General features: G+C 39.4%; 1 protein-coding gene across 2 annotated transcripts in view; it reads right to left on the bottom strand.

The window, feature by feature from the left end:
* Window positions 1-508: 508 nt before the first annotated feature.
* LOC139449687 (uncharacterized) overlaps window positions 509-18,271 on the bottom strand; it is a 56,523-nt gene continuing 38,760 nt past the window's right edge. For both annotated transcript variants that reach the window (XM_071231187.1, XM_071231188.1), the window contains 6 exons: window positions 16,776-16,833; window positions 10,579-10,732; window positions 9,133-9,362; window positions 8,462-8,527; window positions 6,933-7,178; window positions 509-5,618 (listed from right to left, as the gene is read on the bottom strand). In XM_071231187.1, coding sequence (XP_071087288.1) covers window positions 5,233-5,618; window positions 6,933-7,178; window positions 8,462-8,527; window positions 9,133-9,362; window positions 10,579-10,732; window positions 16,776-16,833 — 1,140 coding nt within the window. In that variant the 3' untranslated portion in view covers window positions 509-5,232. The remainder of the gene's footprint in view (window positions 5,619-6,932; window positions 7,179-8,461; window positions 8,528-9,132; window positions 9,363-10,578; window positions 10,733-16,775; window positions 16,834-18,271) is intronic.

Genomic DNA, 18,271 nt, shown 5'->3' with positions numbered 1-18,271 from the left:
ATTATTTACATAATTGTTAGGTGTTGTTTGGTACCTTTAACCTCTCTTCAACACAGCGTGGGACATTGCTCATCATATCAATCACTGGGTTGTCTGGTCCAGGCTCGATTATTTATAGGCCATTTTGCTAGAATATCGCTGATTGCGGCGTTAACCTGAAACGCTGAAATATCTTGATAAAACTTCGCGTCAAGCCCAAAGTTGCTGTGGGGCGGTCGGGTAGCCTAGTGGTTAAAGCGTTGGCTCGTCACGCCGATGACCTGGGTTCGATTCCCGACATGGGTACAATGTGTGAAGCCCATTTCTGGTGTCCCCCGCGGTGATATTGCTGGAATATTGCTAAAAGCGGCGTAAATCCATTCTCACTCACTCACCGAAAGTCGCTGTGGCAATGCGATCTTATTCACATAAACATGCATCTGGACCGTTCTTGGCGATGAAAACCCCCAAACACATCACGATAAAACACATGTTGTATACAAGTGATTTTTTTTATTATACTCCCAGAATGTATTAACATGTTTCGATAATTCAGTGTGGCATTTCAGTCTAAAACATAACGCTTATGATCAATAAATACCTAAACCTGTCTCCAATTTGCATAATTCTAAATAATATACAACTACGTCACTTATTTTGAGATGCCAACGATTTTTGTCATTTTAGTCAGATCTAGGACATACTATATCGTCATGGTAACAATGAAAAAGTCTATAGAATGACACATCTCTCGTGCGTAAGTTAACGGTAAAACAGTAAGTATCTAACAAACAACCAACGTCAACAACACAATAATATCCGTTATATAATGCACATAGTGTATGTACAGGCGTCAAGCAACAGACTACCTCAGATATGACAGATGTAACACAGGTGCAATAACTCGGATGAAGTTGGATGAGGACTAAGCATAAGCAACACCTGGTGTCATCACTGATTTTCAGCGACCCATCCATATAGAGAATCTCACCCGAATGTCTTTTGATAACCAATATATGAACACGAGTTGATAAAAGTGGAAAAATTCCGAGGCTTGCCGAGGCTTTTTGCCACTTTTATCAACGAGTGTTGCTATATTGGAAATCAAAAGACACGAGGGTGAGATTTTATTTTTCATCCAACATCATTCTTCACATTCAATTTGAGGACAGTAATTAGCAGTGTCTTCAGTGTAAAAAGTACTACTAACAGCTTCAGTAGCAGAGCCATTAATGATGTCATTTTATTGTGACGTCATGGTAACCCGTGACGTCACAATGGTCTGCAAAGCATTGTGATGTAATTTAATTGCAGCAGTATCTACAGTGTAGATATCGCTTGATCTAATCCAAGCAATATTTCCTGTGGGGGCCAGTTTTGGATGATAAATAATGTTCACCGCTATTTTGCTTTGGAATCTGTTTCGGTGGATAATCACGACCGGTTGACTTTTCCCATTTGCAGTAATGCTCGTCATTACAAATCCATTGTAATTGTGTTATCGTCAAGCCGGTAACCTATTGTAATACCATGATACTAATTAGGGATCCATATCGACAGATTCTTTGATTTTGGTATCCAACGAAAAGCATTTGTCCTTCCTTGAATATCCAGTGTATTATCATACAATCATTCTGTTATGAGAAATTATCCAATCATACCTTCATTGTGATCCCATGCGAGCGACAGGGCCAAACAAAGAATCTAATCAGATTGCGCTGACGAAGGATTGAAAAACTTTCAAAGTTAGAATTATTGAAATAATAATGGTGACGTCACTTACGAAGCTTATGGTCCATGCCTGTAGCAAAGGTACTGTAAGTCCCCATGGTCCAGTTTGGTCCAGTATGGTGGCCCAGCTTCAGCTGCTGGCGATCTATAGCCCGTTTTGTTATGTATAGTGCTATCTTTTTTATGATTCCATACTAGTTTTATATCTTTTTCTGTGATAAGTCTAGTTATTTTAGGGCGGTAGGGTAGCCTAGTGGTTAAAGCGTTCGCTCGTCACGCCGAAGACCCGGGTTCGATTCCCGATATGGGTACAATATGTGAAGCCTATTTCTGGTGTCCCCCGCCGTGATATTGCTGGAATATTGCTAAAAGCGGCGCAAAACCATACTCACTCACTCACTCACTCACTCTTGCTATTTTACTGTCCTTCGCTGACAGGGCTTTATATAAGTTTCAATATATGTATTTTGTTTAACTCTTGATAGTCACAATATGGCTGAAATATTTCCGATGTGACTTAAAACTTTAACTCACTACGAAGTTTACGTGGCAAATGGATCCATAGTACTTGTTAACCAAGAATTATATATAACACTGATTATTTCATTTCTTCCAAAAGCAGATATAACATGTGACAGGTACTTGTATGTCATCAGCTTGTATGTCATCAGAGTTTCTCGCATTTGCCGCGATCAAGTTTTCAGATGTCGGTAAATTCAAGTTTGACCCAGATTTCCGTTTCCTATAGATTAATTGGTCAATGAAATACTTCTAGCTGTCGAAGCATAAAGCTGTTAAACTTATGGGAACTTCTTGTGTGACGTGGGTTACCACTGTCCGTCGTGAAGTGAAACTACGCTGTACAAAGACGGATAAGAATATTGGGTTTGGGCAAGATGAATAAATCCAAACTCGCCCCCGTTTACAAGAATGACCATATTACAATTAACTCAAAGTAGTGTTTCCGATTTCCAAATACCTTCATGCAGTATTGGACTGATTGTGTTGTTGTATCTAGGTTATGCTTATCCCTTCTTTCTTCAGAAAAAGAACCATTTACAAATACCGATTCCGGCAAAATAATCAGTTTTGCACTAGTGTGCACGTTGGAATATGGCGTAAAGTCTAACCTTTAAAAACAAAGGTAGCTCCACTGAAGCAAAATATGTGATCATCCTTACCATCATCATTAACATCATCCTGATGCATCAGAAACATGCATCAGAAACATGCATCGACCATCTACATCCCAACACTGCATGTTCCTACGCCCGTGCACCCAAGAACCATTTCCATATCACCCCATCTAAACGCCTTAACGCTACACACGCACCCATTTCCACACCCGATTAACACTCTACGCCAGTAGGGTCCAGCACTCAACGCTCTGTAAGTCTATGGATCGCAGCTCAAACAAAGGCACACAAGCTAAAAGATATTCTAAAAGTGTTCAGTGTGTCACATAAGAAAGCAAACTAAATAGGAGAACGCACACGATTTGCAAATGTGGATCTGTATGCATACGTGTAAAACTATAGTTAAAAAATCTCCAAACAGTAGCTTACACATCGCTGTGGTAAACATATGACATGACGTTGGCCACATTTACAATTAACCCTTCAATATCCGTTTCGTGAGATGTGAAGACGTCAAAGACAGTTCTGTTTCTTTTCAGGTACATCCGTCTCATGTGATGTGAAGACGTCAAAGTCAGTTCTGTTTCTCTTCAGGTACATCCGTCTCATGTGATGTGAAGACGTCAAAGTCAGTTCTGTTTCTTTTCAGGTGGTTTCTTCATACTTGGTTTATTTTTAAATAAACTATTATCGCCAAAATCCACATCGTGAACGCGACATTGTACCCAAAGGGATATTATGCACCGGATGGGTGTTGACATTTGGTACAATCATTCAATCTCATTAAAATCAGATCTTAGTTCTCGCTACCGCTAAACAAAGATCTGAGGACATCCAAGTAGGGGTCACGTCAGACCGACCTTTCATCCGACCAATCAGAGCGTCGCTTACCAGATCATGAAAGTGACAGTCGGAATGTGATTTCTAATCATTCATCCTTGAAAACTTTTTACACGGGGTATTCCGAACGATAGTTACGGGGTTAACGACTGAATCCATACAATCTAGACCATCTATCAGCCAGGTATTGTTCAGGTTTCAAATTTTTAATCGAGAATTTGTCAAAATATGTTTTGAAGCGTAGTCGCCAATTTGAAATTAGTGCCGTAAAGCACGGGTAAGCTGCCTTCTGATTGGCTAATGTCGACTTCTTGCCAGTCATTCCATTGGTCGAACAGAGTTCGCACAAGGTCGGTCTAATATGACCCGTAATGGGATGTCCTCAGATCTTTGTTCAGCGGTAGCGAGAACTAATATCTGATTTTAATGAGATTGAACAATCATTTGAACTGTTGTAACAGTAAATATAAGTACTCGAAATATAAAATGAATGAATGCACTGTATACGGGAGGAGGATAAGTGAAACCACAGATTCTTATGACGGAGGTCGTGCCATTTGAGTGAAACCCCAGATTCTTTTGACGGAGGTCGTACCATTTCAATGAAACCCCAGATTCTTATGACGGAGGTCGTACCATTTCAGTGAAACTCCAGATTCTTATGACAGAGGTCATACCATTTCAGTGAAACCCCAGATTCTTATAACGGAGGTCGTACCATTTCAGTGAAACTCCAGATTCTTATTCGTAGGTTTATTCTCATGACGTGTTTCTTTAGTGACCTCCCCAGGTGCGGATATGATGCTACCGAAATAAGGAAATTTCTGGGCGAATCTAGGATTCGAAACCATGTTTAGTTAATCCTGGCACTATCAAGGGCAGAAACTCTGTAATCAAACCTATGTCCCCTAAGACCACTGGGCTACTTATTGTTTGGGCTACTCTTTGTAGATAACATATCATAATAACTAATATAAATTAATATATTTCGATCAACGTATGTTACCTATTGGACCAGCTTTAATCCACATCTCGCAATACCTGTGAAGATCAGTGTATTGGATAACTGGACCATGGTTCGCATTTGTGCATAAATATTGATTCGGCCTTTTGTTTGTCTATATACAACCCGTAAATCCATCTTACCGCATAATCAAAGGAAAATATATAGATCTTGACTGCCTCCGCTTGCTATATACATATGTAGAAATATTAACAACAAACGTATATCAAAATGCTTATCAATGTTTGATATCACATCCTGCATAATAGATAATTCATGATGCTAAAGCATGATATTCATTTCAACCTGCACACCTAAATGATATTTGTCAAAGAAATAAAACACCATTTCAAAAAAGGTTGAGACTGGGATTCAGAATCAGAAGTTGCTTTTCTGTGCCATAAAATGGGGTTAAAAGGAAGCAACTTACATTAACATAAATGTTGATACATTCTGAAATATTATAAAAATAGTTTTGAAGAAAACCCAGGGGGAAGTTGCACGCAGTCTCAACCTACTTTGGTCATGTATTAAGTGTACCATTCACGCATAGCTCTGTTTTGGACCTCCTTGAAGATTGACGTGGACAGTTGTAGGGGGCGGTAAGTCCTTTCCACCGCCTGTGGCGCATTGTAGATTGTACATCATAATTTTCAAATCCCGTAGCATTGAGGTACAGTCCAACAGTACAAGCCCGCCAAGGGTGACAGTGATCATTGTTATGCCAAAGTAACCCATGGTTTGTGAGGAGGGTCGGTCGTCGGCCGCGCTGGTCTTCTTTCGGATAGTTGCAGAAAGATTTTTTGTGGGTACGGTCAGTTTCTCTTTTGTCTCTTCCAAGATCTCTTCCAACTGTTCTGGCGTCGGGTTGGACGTTACATTGCCGCAGATGCATTCTTCGCCGTCTTTGCAATCGGTGAACTTTTCAACTGCGGAAGAGAGACGTTAAAACTTCACCTATTGCAGGAGACCTTTGTAGCCTTTTTCTGCGTGCAATTCCTCCCTAGGTAAACTTCGAGTTATCAACTTCCTTCATCATCATTACATCATATTCTGCTGCTGGACCTGACAAAGGCTGAACTGGCTGCGCAGGATAATAGCCAGGTTTGGGGCAAATTTATAATGAAATCCATTTTATTACATTTTCGAACAGAAAGGGCGCCGGTTCCAAGAAACGACCTTTGTCTTACGACTTCAGTAAGCCTTACGACAATCAAGTCACTAAGATCCCTTTCTGAAACGGTGCCCTAGATGTTGTCCCCCAAATTATCTTAGCGCTAAGACAATCGTATGTCTCGTACCCTAACGCGGTTTTACGAAGATGAAGGGATAAGATCGTATTGGTGGACGAAGTCCTTGGCATTAAAATGTGACTGCGTTAAAGAACACGAAGCACAGATAATATACCTGGTGACAAGTACAGTTCTAACCAACCATTCTGTAAGGCACATACAGTAAGCCACAAAGTGGATAATAAACGAGTAAATAACAGCGATTCCGTTTCTTTTCGAAAGCATTCTTTGGGCACCATCACTAATTTATGCATATCGTGATATGCTTATGTCCATCAGACATGTTACTACAAAACATTGACAACTTTTGCAAAGTAATTATTACTGAAACCATATTAACACCAAGTGCACAAATATACACACACAGGCATACAACATACATAATACAACATGCAAATGGAAATATAATCTTCTCCCAGTATCAGTTTTAAGAATGCCAAATCTAATTTTTTGGACATTTTAGAGTAACTTACATGATAAATGTAAAGGTCATAATTTGTCATAATCAGTACTTTACCTTGAATATGTACTGGGATGATTTATTTCTGTTGCGGACATTACCTTAGAGGTGTACGGTGTACTGATGTCAAAATAGTTATTAAACCACCCCGTCCCTACTAATGAGGTACCACAGTACTTCATCCAAATACATTATTATAAAAGCAACCAATCTCTCGGGTTATTTTATTTGCATTGCCTGGTACTGCTTAGTAATTTCCCTTTAGGACATAGCCGTAAACTGTGGGGAGAGTTATGTCCCGTTAAGGCATCAGCTTACAGATGTACTGAGGAGAGTTGTGTCCCTTTAGAATATAAGGTGAAATGTGTACTGGGGAGAGTTATGTCCCTTTAGAACAAAACCTTGAAGGGGCTTTAAGAGAGTTATGTCCCTTTAGGACATCACCTTGAAGGTGTACCGAGGGCCAGGCTTAATGTCGTCTCCAACTATACCTTCAATACAGTACTTGGTGTACAGGTTCACGCTGGTGCCAGCTTGGATGTTGATGAGGACGGGTTTGCCTTCACTGATGACGAGCGTGCAGCTGGTTGCGCCCAAGTTGCTGTCATATTGGTACAGCCAACACTCATAGTTGCTGCTGTCAGGGTATTCAGTTTCACACTGAGATTTGCATTGGTCGTGGGTCTTGTTCGAGACCAACAGAACAGGTAGGGTTGCACCGGGGGCTGGCGGGGTAACTAGAATAACAGTAAAACCATATATCAAAAGACCTAGGTAAGTAAAATTATTAACTCTTTTTCATCAGGTCATGACATTATCCTTACTCTACCATGACTTATTACCCGTGAAGATTCCGGGGTAGAATAGGTCTTCAGCAATCCATGCTTGCCGTAAAAGGTGACTATGCATGTCGTAAAATGCAACTAACGTTATCGGGTGGTCAGACTCGCTGACTTGGTTGATGCATGTCATCGATCCCAATTGAGTGGATCGATGCTCATGATATTAATCACTGGATTGTCTGGTCCAGACTCGATTATTTACAGACCGCCGTCATATAGCTGGAATATTGCTGAGTGCGGCGTTAAAAAACAAACCAAACCAACCATGACTTATTCGATTCTAATCAGATCGCATCTAATATAGGAACTAGAATTCCTCGGCATGAGAGCAACAGATTGAGTGGGCTAGAGTTGAAAGCCGTTTAAAGGTATTTCAGTTACGGCATTAAAGCCCGTGGCGATGAAGGTCGCACACGTTCACCAACAAGCAAGGGTACCGCGCTGACTTGCTAATAATCACGATCAAACGAATGTACGCAATCTGCACTGGGAGTGGTGGTCCTAAATTTCTTGGGAGCCCATGCCGATGGTCTGTCGTCTTACCCAACCACTTGAGACTGTAGATTAAAACACAGTAAATGTGTTCTCTAAAGGATACCAAAGGACACAAAAATCATTAGAATATTTATTAAAAAATGAATTCGTGTTCTCGTCATTTTTTGCTCAGGTGAACAATTTACTTGCCTTTGCATGTGTTTGTGAAGGGTGCCACAGGTGGGATACGCTCACTCTGTTCGCGAACACATGGTATCATCACTATTTTATAGTGATTCAAAAACACATGCTCATGATTTTGTCGCAATCGTACAATCCACTCTGCGTGATTTCAAGGGGCCCGTGTAGATCCGGGGTAGAATAGGTCTTAAGCAACCCATGCTTGCCGTAAAAGGCGACAATGCTTGTCTTAAGAGGCGACTAACGGGATCGGGTGGTCAGACTCGCTGACTTGGTTCATTCATGTCATCGTATCCCAATTTCATGGATCGATGCCCATTATGTCAAGCACTGGATTGTCTGGTCCAGACGCGATTATATACAGACCGCCGTCATATAGCTAGACTATTTCTGAGTGCGGCGTTTAACAACAAACAAACAAACAAATTTTATGAATATGGAAAGGGTTTTGTCGCTTTTATTTTCATACAATATATACGGGAAATAAAAAAAATGGCACTTACCTACAAGTGGCAGCATTGTTTCGTTCAACATTTTTCCCTCGTGGGTTTTGAAGTCACATTTAGTTGCTGGGCAGATAGAAATAATAAACATATGAATTATCAAGTTGATTCAGCACCAACTAACCATTTGTGTTGGCGACAGAACCAAACAAAACATTTTCGCAGTCTTTTCTTGTGAACTCCCTTCTTGTGTTACTTGTGTTGTGTTGCCAAAAATGTGTTTTAAAGAATTGGTGAAACAAGCGTCTTCGTGCTGAGACCCCTTTCAGCGACGATGATACATGAATTCCTACACGAGTTTCAATATGACCCACAAGCGAGTGTAATAGTTAAGTTATTTCTTAATCCTTTAAATGTTCCATTTAGAAAAATGCAATGATCAAGACTGTCGTCTTAGAAAACCACAATTGTCGAATAATGTCAACAGCTATGACGTCGTGGCTAGCTTGACGTCATTCCAACAATACGTCACACTAATATTCGAATGACGTCAATGATGCCGCTGACTTGGTTGATGCTTGCCATCATATCCCAATTGCGTAGATCAATGTTCATGGTATCAGTCACTGGATTGTTACTCGAATTTTTACAAACCGACGTCAAATAGCTAGAATAATGCTGAGTGCGGCGTTAATCAACAAACATCATAAGTGAATGATATTGGTATTTACCAGGAATTTCGCAGATGAAAGGCGAGGGGACTTCGCAACCTTGAGGGACGTAGAAAGGTTCCTTCACGTTCCACTGCACGCAATCCCACGTGATATTGTCCTTGAATTCAGGCCTCAAGGGGAATGAAGCAGTCATGTTCAAATCCAGATCGGCGCCACCAAGCCATTTCCAATCCTTATTCGCTTGTCTTTCCAGGCCGATCCAGAAGTAGTTGTCGTCCAAGAAGATGCTGAAAGGTTAAACATGATATAAACATACGTGGTAATGTCAATGTGTCATTATAAACATGACCCGTGAAGATTCCGGGGTAGAATAGGTCTTCAGCAACCCATGCTTGTCGTAAAAGGCGACTATGCTTGTCGTAAAAGGCGACTAACGGGATCGGGTGGTCAGGCTCGCTGACTTGATTGATGCATGTCATCGATCCCAATTGCGTGGATGGATGCTCATGATATTAATCACTGAATTGTCTGGTCCAGACTCGATTATTTACAGACCGCCGTCACATAGCTGAAATATTGCTGAGTGCGGCGTTAAACAACAAACCAACCAACCAACCAACCATTATAAACATGCACATTTCAAAACATTTTTCTTTCCGCAATAGTGTTTAAAGGCCCATTGAAATAATGCCAGTGCGACGTTAGATTTTCCAACTCACACACTCACCCAATCAAATCAGGTGTTTAACATCAATCTGCAAAGCGAATTTTATTTGTAAACACTACAATACACTCAGTTGGAAATTCCCTACCCCTTAGGAAATTAGACTTTTTGTATACAGTTGAGAGTAAACGATACATTTTCTTTAGTAGAGATAATAATTGTCAGTGATTGTGTAAGTGAGTTGGGTTTAGCGCCGCTATGCACAGTGTTCCAGTTATATCACGCGTGTCAGCTTAATGTGTAAGGAAAGGCCCAAATGATGTACTCAATCACTTTGGCGCACGGGTATGGTGTTGACACACCAAGAAACATAATCGGGGCGAACCGGGATTCGTACCTCGAATCTGGCGTGCCTACAGAACTCAACACTGCACAAAGACTTGCGGCACCGTACACGATTGGTCCACCCGTGCCCCCCCCCCCCCCCCCCCCCCCCCCGAGAGTAGATAGGTAGGGTAGTCTTGGTTGCCTTGTGAGTGAGTGAATGTCGTTTAACGCTGCAGTCAGCAATATGTCAGCTGCATGATGCTGTCATGTGTTTAGTCGATCTGAGAAAAATTCTTTCCGTTAATAAGTCGTATGTGTAAGGGAGAAGATGTTTGTTTGTTGTATCCCCACACTCAGCAATATTCCAGCTATATCACGGCGATATGTAAATAAATGGACCAGACAATCCAGTGATTGATATTGTGAGCATCGATCGACGGAGTTGAGATACGATGGTATGCATCGACCTAGTCAGCGAGCCTGACCACCCGATCGCTATTAAACATACGTACCTGCTCATGCCATACAGAAGTTCCCAGTCGTCAATGTCGATGTCTCCAGTCAACTTTCCGCTCTGTTCGTTACATTTGGCCACTGCGTTCGACCAGTTTGCAACACGTTGATCGCCAACATAATAGAGGTACTTCACAGGAGTTGTTGCCCCATCTGAGGATAACAAGGGTCAAGTATGGGTTTAGCTCCAATTTGAATGATAATTCAGCTTTAGCACACACTAACATTTAACTGTATTATGGTAGATTGTACGGTCTCTGTCCCTAAGTTCTCGCCGCGATCTAGTTGTTGTGTGATCGATGTTCACATCAAGAATCGTGGGTCGTAAATCTCGACGACCTGCATCACTTACGGCTTTCAATTGTAAACCTTGTTTCATTTGTCGTCGTTTTGACATAAGACTGCATTTCGGAAACGTTCTGAAAAGCCAGGTAGTCTCTATGCAAATATGACGTCACATACACATGTTGACAAGAATAGCTTCAGTGATATGAGTGGAATACATTTCAAAATGGCGTTAAATAAATCTTTTTAAGCTTTATATATACCTGGAGAAATATTAAACACTTATTTAGTTTTAATGTTGAAAAATCATTTTCAAAATTCGCATCCGGTATTCAAAGTTTGACAAAAAATTGTTTGTGTGTTTACAGTGTGACATACACAAACACAAACCAAATTCACATCAATGCAGAAGATGGACCAGTGTCGGGTCTGCAACAGGTGATGTGACCAAGAAGTTTAACTTAAGCTTCAGGTATATCGATGATATGATATTGTTCAATAATGGACAATAGACAATTCCCTTGTATCTATGCTAGAAACAAAAGAAACCAGTAAAACGGCTTCATCTGTTTCATATTTACAGGCATAAAGTTTCAGTGACACACAACTATGCACCTTTGGTGTCAATACTTCCGTAGTGAGGTACGTATCTCTTTATGCGATGATTTCAAAGATTCTACTTCTGTTTAAATTTGTTTGATCAAGGTTACAACATTACATTCATTAGAACTGTTTACCAAAAGTTTTATGGCAGAAATGTGGAGGGAATATTGTTAAAAATTAAAGCATCTGTGACTAAAATGTTATTTTCGATTCAATTCGTAAACTTCTGGAATAGCATGGATGGGTGTCAAGCATTATTGAAACGTGGAATATTCTGTGATGTTCTTGTGACACTAAACGTGTCTGGCACTGTGTGGAAAGCTCTTGAATCTTGTTGCGCTATATAAGTGGAGCGGGCGTTTCCCTGTCTCATCGAGGCGGTCGGGTAGCCTAGTGGTTAAAGCGTTCGCTCGTCACGCCAAAGACCCGGGTTAGATTACCGACATGGGTACAATGTGCGATGCCCATTTCTGGTGTTCCCCGCCGTGATATTGCTGGAATATTGCTAAAAGCGGCGTAAAACCATACTCACTGTCTCATCTCACATTTTATGACATCAAGACCGGCTTTCGTGTGAAGATCACCAAGGATTCCCAGCGTAGGCCCATATTGGAAGCTTGACAGCTGGTGGTTCTGGATGACGTTATTAGTATCACTGACTTGTTCTATCACTAATGTATTTGTATTTGATAGTGACCACTGCCATCATATTACATATTGCCAATGAATGTTGTACTACCACTATTGTAATTGGTGTGCAGTAATTTGTATTGATTAGTAAACCTAGCCAATTTTGTAATACATGTGTTGATTAATACCATTTATTGGTTGTTTGTTGGTTTCACACAACATTCTTTTAATAACAGATTTCTTGGTTAACATATTGTTACATGTAACTTGTTTTTGACGACATGAAACGTTTTGTGGATAACATCTTTATTGTTTGTGACGATGTTACAGGGGTACTTCTTTGTCCCCTTCATCTAATGAATACTGAGTTAAACGTATTAAATAATACATAGATACATGTTAATGTGTTTACACAGGATAGCAGTTTCATGTCTTAATTAAATTTCAACTGTTTTAATGCCGCACGATTTCGCTGTCCTCGTGCTGAATTCCGGTAAAATAAAGTGAGGCCATGGCAAAAGCATATCAAATCGCACAGGGGTTCGTTATTGCCATTTTCATATGTCACATCTCATATTGATCATACCATTGTTTCATATTCAAAAACACACATCATATTGACTTGGCGTAATAGCGTAATTTTAGAATAAACTAAATATTCATAATATCAGCCGAAGTTTAGAAAAGAGACCACGAGTTTTTGATGCAAAAGTAATAAATATGGAACGTCGAGACCAGGAGAGTAACCACTCCAGCATATCCACCGAAACAGATTCCACTGAGCTTAAAAGGCAAAATAGTTGTGAAAAGTACATAAATTGATACCAGGTGTTCGCGAGAAGGCAAACATGTATGTCCTGCCCTTCCAGTAGCACCCGGTAAAAGAAAGAAGTGTTTGTTGCCTATATACAAACTGGTTTTCAGATCTAGTTTTATTTCTGGTTATTTTTATGTAATTCAAATAAAGTGTCATTTAGGAGATAAGCATACATAGAGGTATTCACGTGTTATGGGATGGTAACAACCCTTGTCTTAATTAAAAACATTGTAATTAGAGAGCTATACGCGTTTATTCCTGATAAGCATATATTTAGTGAGCGTTTGCGAGCTATTTCTATTGTGTTAATTCCTAATACAAGATATGATATTTACCATCACAGAACACATGAGCGTTATAACCTCTCTATCATTCCACAATTCTGTCGTCGAAAAACCTATTATCACAAAGGGTGCCAAATCATAGCAAGTTGTCCTGGAACGTGTACTTTAATATAATACGTCTGGACGTTAGTGAATCGGACAGCCACATCGTTCAAAATAGTTCGAACTGAAACCTGTTTTTAGGCAGTGGCGTAACTTCATATTGACAAAACAATTGTCTTTACATTTTTTTTCTTCTTGCATTTTTTCGCGCTTATCAATGGTCCTCCCGCTAGAACAATTGTCCTATATCAAAGGGAGCTACTCTTGTCTATAAGACATTACGTTTGTGTCTGACGTATGAGTCAGACGTCTGAGTCTGCCTGGCCAGATTTGACGTCACGAAATGCAGTCAGGTGTCCAACCAGCGACAAAATGAAACAAGAAAATATTCGGCCCACTGTTTGAAATGAACAGGATATTATTGGAGAAAAGACCTCATTACAAGCACAGACATGGAAACTTACCTCGGTAAATTGTTTCAGAATTTATATCTCCAAAGTTGCCCTAGCATGTAACATGCCTCTAACATACGTACCTGTTCACTGACCCTCTGTATCTCAGACTATTGTTGTTGTTTTTTTTGTTTTTTTTTGTTTTTTATATTTCCCCTTTTCCCTGTTACACGAAGAGGATGGCCATCCAGGACAATGGTCACCCTCACATTCTGAAGACAATGTGTGTATGCATTTGGGAAAAAATAAGAAAAAGTATTGGAAATGGTGCCAAGGTGATTTTTAAGAAATATAACAAAACATACACACAGTCAAGCATTCAAAATAGTATTCAAACACTGATCCTGGCAAGAAACAAATATAAGAAAGAGATACATATGTTATTGCTGTTCTGCTTCTTCATACAATATGTGATAAAAGATCCATGATTTATAAAATGTTGCTACATTACCATTCATAAAGGCTACATTCTTCTCAATTTTGTATCTCAGACAAACATCTTTTTGAAATATTGCGAAGCAAAGATATTTTTTTTAAATCTACAGAAATATATAAACGATTTAGCTATTAAAATAAGAAGATCAAAAACAATATTTTCTTTAACTCAGACTATTGTTTCGATGAGAATAACAATCGTCCCAGTTATTCTGACTTGATTGCCCGCAATTGCCCACCTGAACTAAAAAAGGAGACCAGTGAGACCGCCTTATCTGTTTCATATTTAGATCTAAGATTCAAAGTGACAAAACGCTCTCCAAGAGACAGTAGGACAACAGGGATGACTTCAACTTTACAAAAGTCAGCTTTTCCTTTATGTCGAGCAATATTCCTGCAGCACTAGCCTTTGGTGTTCACATTTAACTGCTTTTGAGATACAATCGAGCATGCTCATTCACCAAGATTTCAAAGAGCATCATACGACTCTTGCGCAGAAGTTGTTTTATCAAGGTTACAAAATTCAAGGCCTCAGTAAAGCTTTCAAAACGTTTTATGGTAGACATGTGGAAGACATTTCCAAATGTGACGCATCAAATGATGTCTGATGCTATTCCCTGTTTCGACATGTACCGATTGGTCAAGTTTTTGAATTGTGCCATAAGTTCCCGTGTTGTTCATGTGAATAACCTGGTGTCCTTACTATTGGTTAGTGAATTATTAACACATGTTCATGATATAGTTGAAATCGTGCAATCAACTCTGCTGAATGCGGAGATTGCTATTGGATATGGAAATGGTTTTGTCGCTTTATGTATTGCAAACACTGAAAGTAGTGCCCACCTGACATTTTATATTTGAATATGTAATCGTACATGACCCCAGCGGATATCGTTTGTATCCCTTGGCTTTGACTTGTCAAGAAACCTACACATTATATACAAAATAATGTTTATCGGAATTGTAACATTTTAGTCACAAGTGGCCTCGGGCTTCGTGAACTCTCAAAATTGTGAGACAGGCATTCTGGAATGTTATGACGTCATGATATATTATTTTACAAATGGGTGTCCACTTCGCCAATGGATATCCACTCAAAATGAAGTTTATGATTAAGAAAACATAGATACGATACTATAAAGAAAAAATATTTATAAGTTGTAAGAAAGTTCGGATGGCTTCCGGGACCACAGCCATTTCATAACGCTTTGAAACCAATCAAAGAGGCAGCCCACTCTCCCATTCGTTTTACAATTAAATAATGTTTGCAGATTACCTGATCAGTCAGTGATAGGGACACAATCATATCATTTTTATTGTTGATTATGCGGGTGGTTTCATTTTCCTGATAATATATAACTCTCAAAGACAGAGTTTTGAAATGAGCACAATTGTTGCTCTTTGTTGGAATTATTCTGGAAAACGCTTCAATAATTCATTTGTTTATTCAATTTCTATAATACAAATAGTCTTTGTATAGGGCCAAATAAAATAGATCCAGGTTTCATTGACTCACGTTGCAAGGGTAATTCAGTTCACCTTGTGTTATACCGTTATTTCAGACGTATACATTTCAGTGTTCAGGAGAGACAAATACATCAAAGGACACTGTGTCACGCCGAATAAGATTAATAGATTAATATAGTTATGAGCACTCGCAGCAGAGATGTATCTGTATTCATTAGACATTAAAACAATGACGTCAATACAGAAAATAACTTCTTGGGCAAACTGTGACGTCAATCATTAGCATAGGAAAGATTTACCTTTCCGCGGAGTTAAAAAGGTCCTCTGTAACCTATAGGATAAGAGGTATTTCTGTAATTATTGACAGGGCTGATGATAACATGCGAATATGTCCAGATCATGATTTTAGTGCCTCGAGCTTCAATGGCTCAGCGCCCTATTGTAATTGTTCGATTTATTATTATTTCCCGCTGGCTTTTGTAACTGTAACTCAACAACCACGATTATGTTCAAAAACAAATATCGGGAGTAGATATCAAGACTCATAGGTTTCGGGTCTAGGGTCCGATAATGCAAAATTAATTCAGATAGTTAAAATCAATTCATTTTAAAAAACTGACCCCGATTAATTATCCATTTACTCCTCACCGGCGTATCCAATAACTGTTGGATTTGACTCGTTTTAGTAGTATCAGAAGCCTTTTGGGCCATAGCTCATGTAAGTTGTTGTTGGTTTGTTGTATAACGCCGCACTCAGCAATATTCCAGCTATTTGACGGCGGTCTGTAAATAATCGAGTCTGGGCCATTATGTAAGGGTAAGATATATGGATGAACAACTTCTTTATTACAATTAGGAGCGACGGTTGGGTGTAGGTATATTTTCTGAAAAGCCCAAGGTGATGCAGGTGCGACAGATTTACCAAATAAACCATCGAGGACAGGTATGGTGCTGACAATAGTAGACGCTTTTCCGGTTTTAGGATTCGAAGCCACGATCATAATTTTCTGGCACATCAAAGTATGCAACTCAGCACGGCGAATCCTGGAACCTTAGACGAAAGGGCTCCCTGTGTCCCCGAGCGATAGGTTTACATTACATCCAGAGTAAGTGTGTCTTACCTGTGACGGCAATGGACTCGAACATCAGGAATGCAGCAAACAGAGATAAGGCCAGCATCTGAAACAAGATACAGATTACAGGTAACTTTTGATATTAAATGTAAATATAAACGATAACCCCAAAGGTGGAGTTAAAGGGTGACTATGGATGCTCCGTGGTCTGGTTCCAATTTCAGTCGAGGTGGAGTATGATGTTGTCAGTGTTACCTTTTGAAACTAATACATGTCATCATGGTAAACTGTTTGAGTTATTTAAACCTGAACATTTGAATGGACAGATCAACAAAATGGGTTCAAAACCAGCGAGAGCTGCCATTTGACCCTCTTTAACACTGGAATAAATTTGTTCAAGGTTTTGAGAGGATATGGAAAGAAGATTTAATCCAAACCATTTATGATTGGAGTGACAGATAAAATGTTTTAAAGAATATATCATATATGGATTTCACTGGATTGCATTAGACTCTATCGGACTGCATTGATTATTTAACTTGAGCAGAATATAAAATATAATCTATAAATATATATACAGTATACAATATATATTCAAATGTAGACAGATGTTGATACAAAGTTCATTAACTGCCGTGCAAAAGACAGTATACTAAAAATGAAAAGAACAAAACATGGTTATTCGATTTTAATCGATTGATGCAAGTATCATAGTTGGGTTGTTGACCTTACGTTTGCAATGTTTCCAGCAATGTAATTGCAAGATTGATAAAGAATGTGTGTCCACTGGACTGAAATGTTTAAGCAAAGTAAAATGTATATTCCATCACTGGTAATACTTAAATCGTAGGGACCCAGCTTAGAATAGTACTTGACACCACACCATTCTACTGCCGTTCGTAAGTGGCTGTGAATTTGGATCACGTTATAAGACTCTCGGACTCTCTGAACAAACACGAGAACATGTGGTACAAGTAAAAATAGGGAATTGCATCGGACATCAGTTTTGTCAAATTTAGAAATGTCCTCCACACGTCTAGCATATTTTTTTGAAAGCTTCACTGAGACCTTGAATGCTGTAACCTTATCAAACAACTTCTGAGAAAGAGTCGCATGACGCTCTTTGAAATCTTGATTAAATAAGAGCATGCTCGATTGTTTTCAAAAGTAGTGAAATGTAAACACCAAAGGCTGGAGCTGCTGGAATATATGCCTACTCTTTGCCTAAACGCCCCCCCCCCCCCCCCCCCCATTTTACAACATAGATAATGAAAAAGTCCAGCATTTCACATATTGTTATCTCAGTAAAATTCTAATGGCATTTGCTTTCATTATTCACAAATTGTCCAGAATCCCTGAATATAGATACGTAACTGTATCTGTGTTCACCACGTTTTGTAACGAAAGCCCCATGGATCAAGGAATGAAGTTTTTCCTTAAGTTTGTCATGTGGGATAGTGGTATACAAAGTTGAAAAATAAGATGTTCTATGCTCATAAGAAATCTTTGCTAAAGTCACAGTAGATTGTCCGATTCCGACTATA

This window comes from Haliotis cracherodii, unplaced genomic scaffold (genome assembly GCF_022045235.1).
Source record: "Haliotis cracherodii isolate W230 unplaced genomic scaffold, xgHalCrac1.p SCAF_8, whole genome shotgun sequence".
NCBI classification, from domain to species: domain Eukaryota; kingdom Metazoa; phylum Mollusca; class Gastropoda; order Lepetellida; family Haliotidae; genus Haliotis; species Haliotis cracherodii.
Note: the sequence above shows the minus strand (reverse complement) of the source record. Positions and strands in the feature narration are given on the sequence as shown.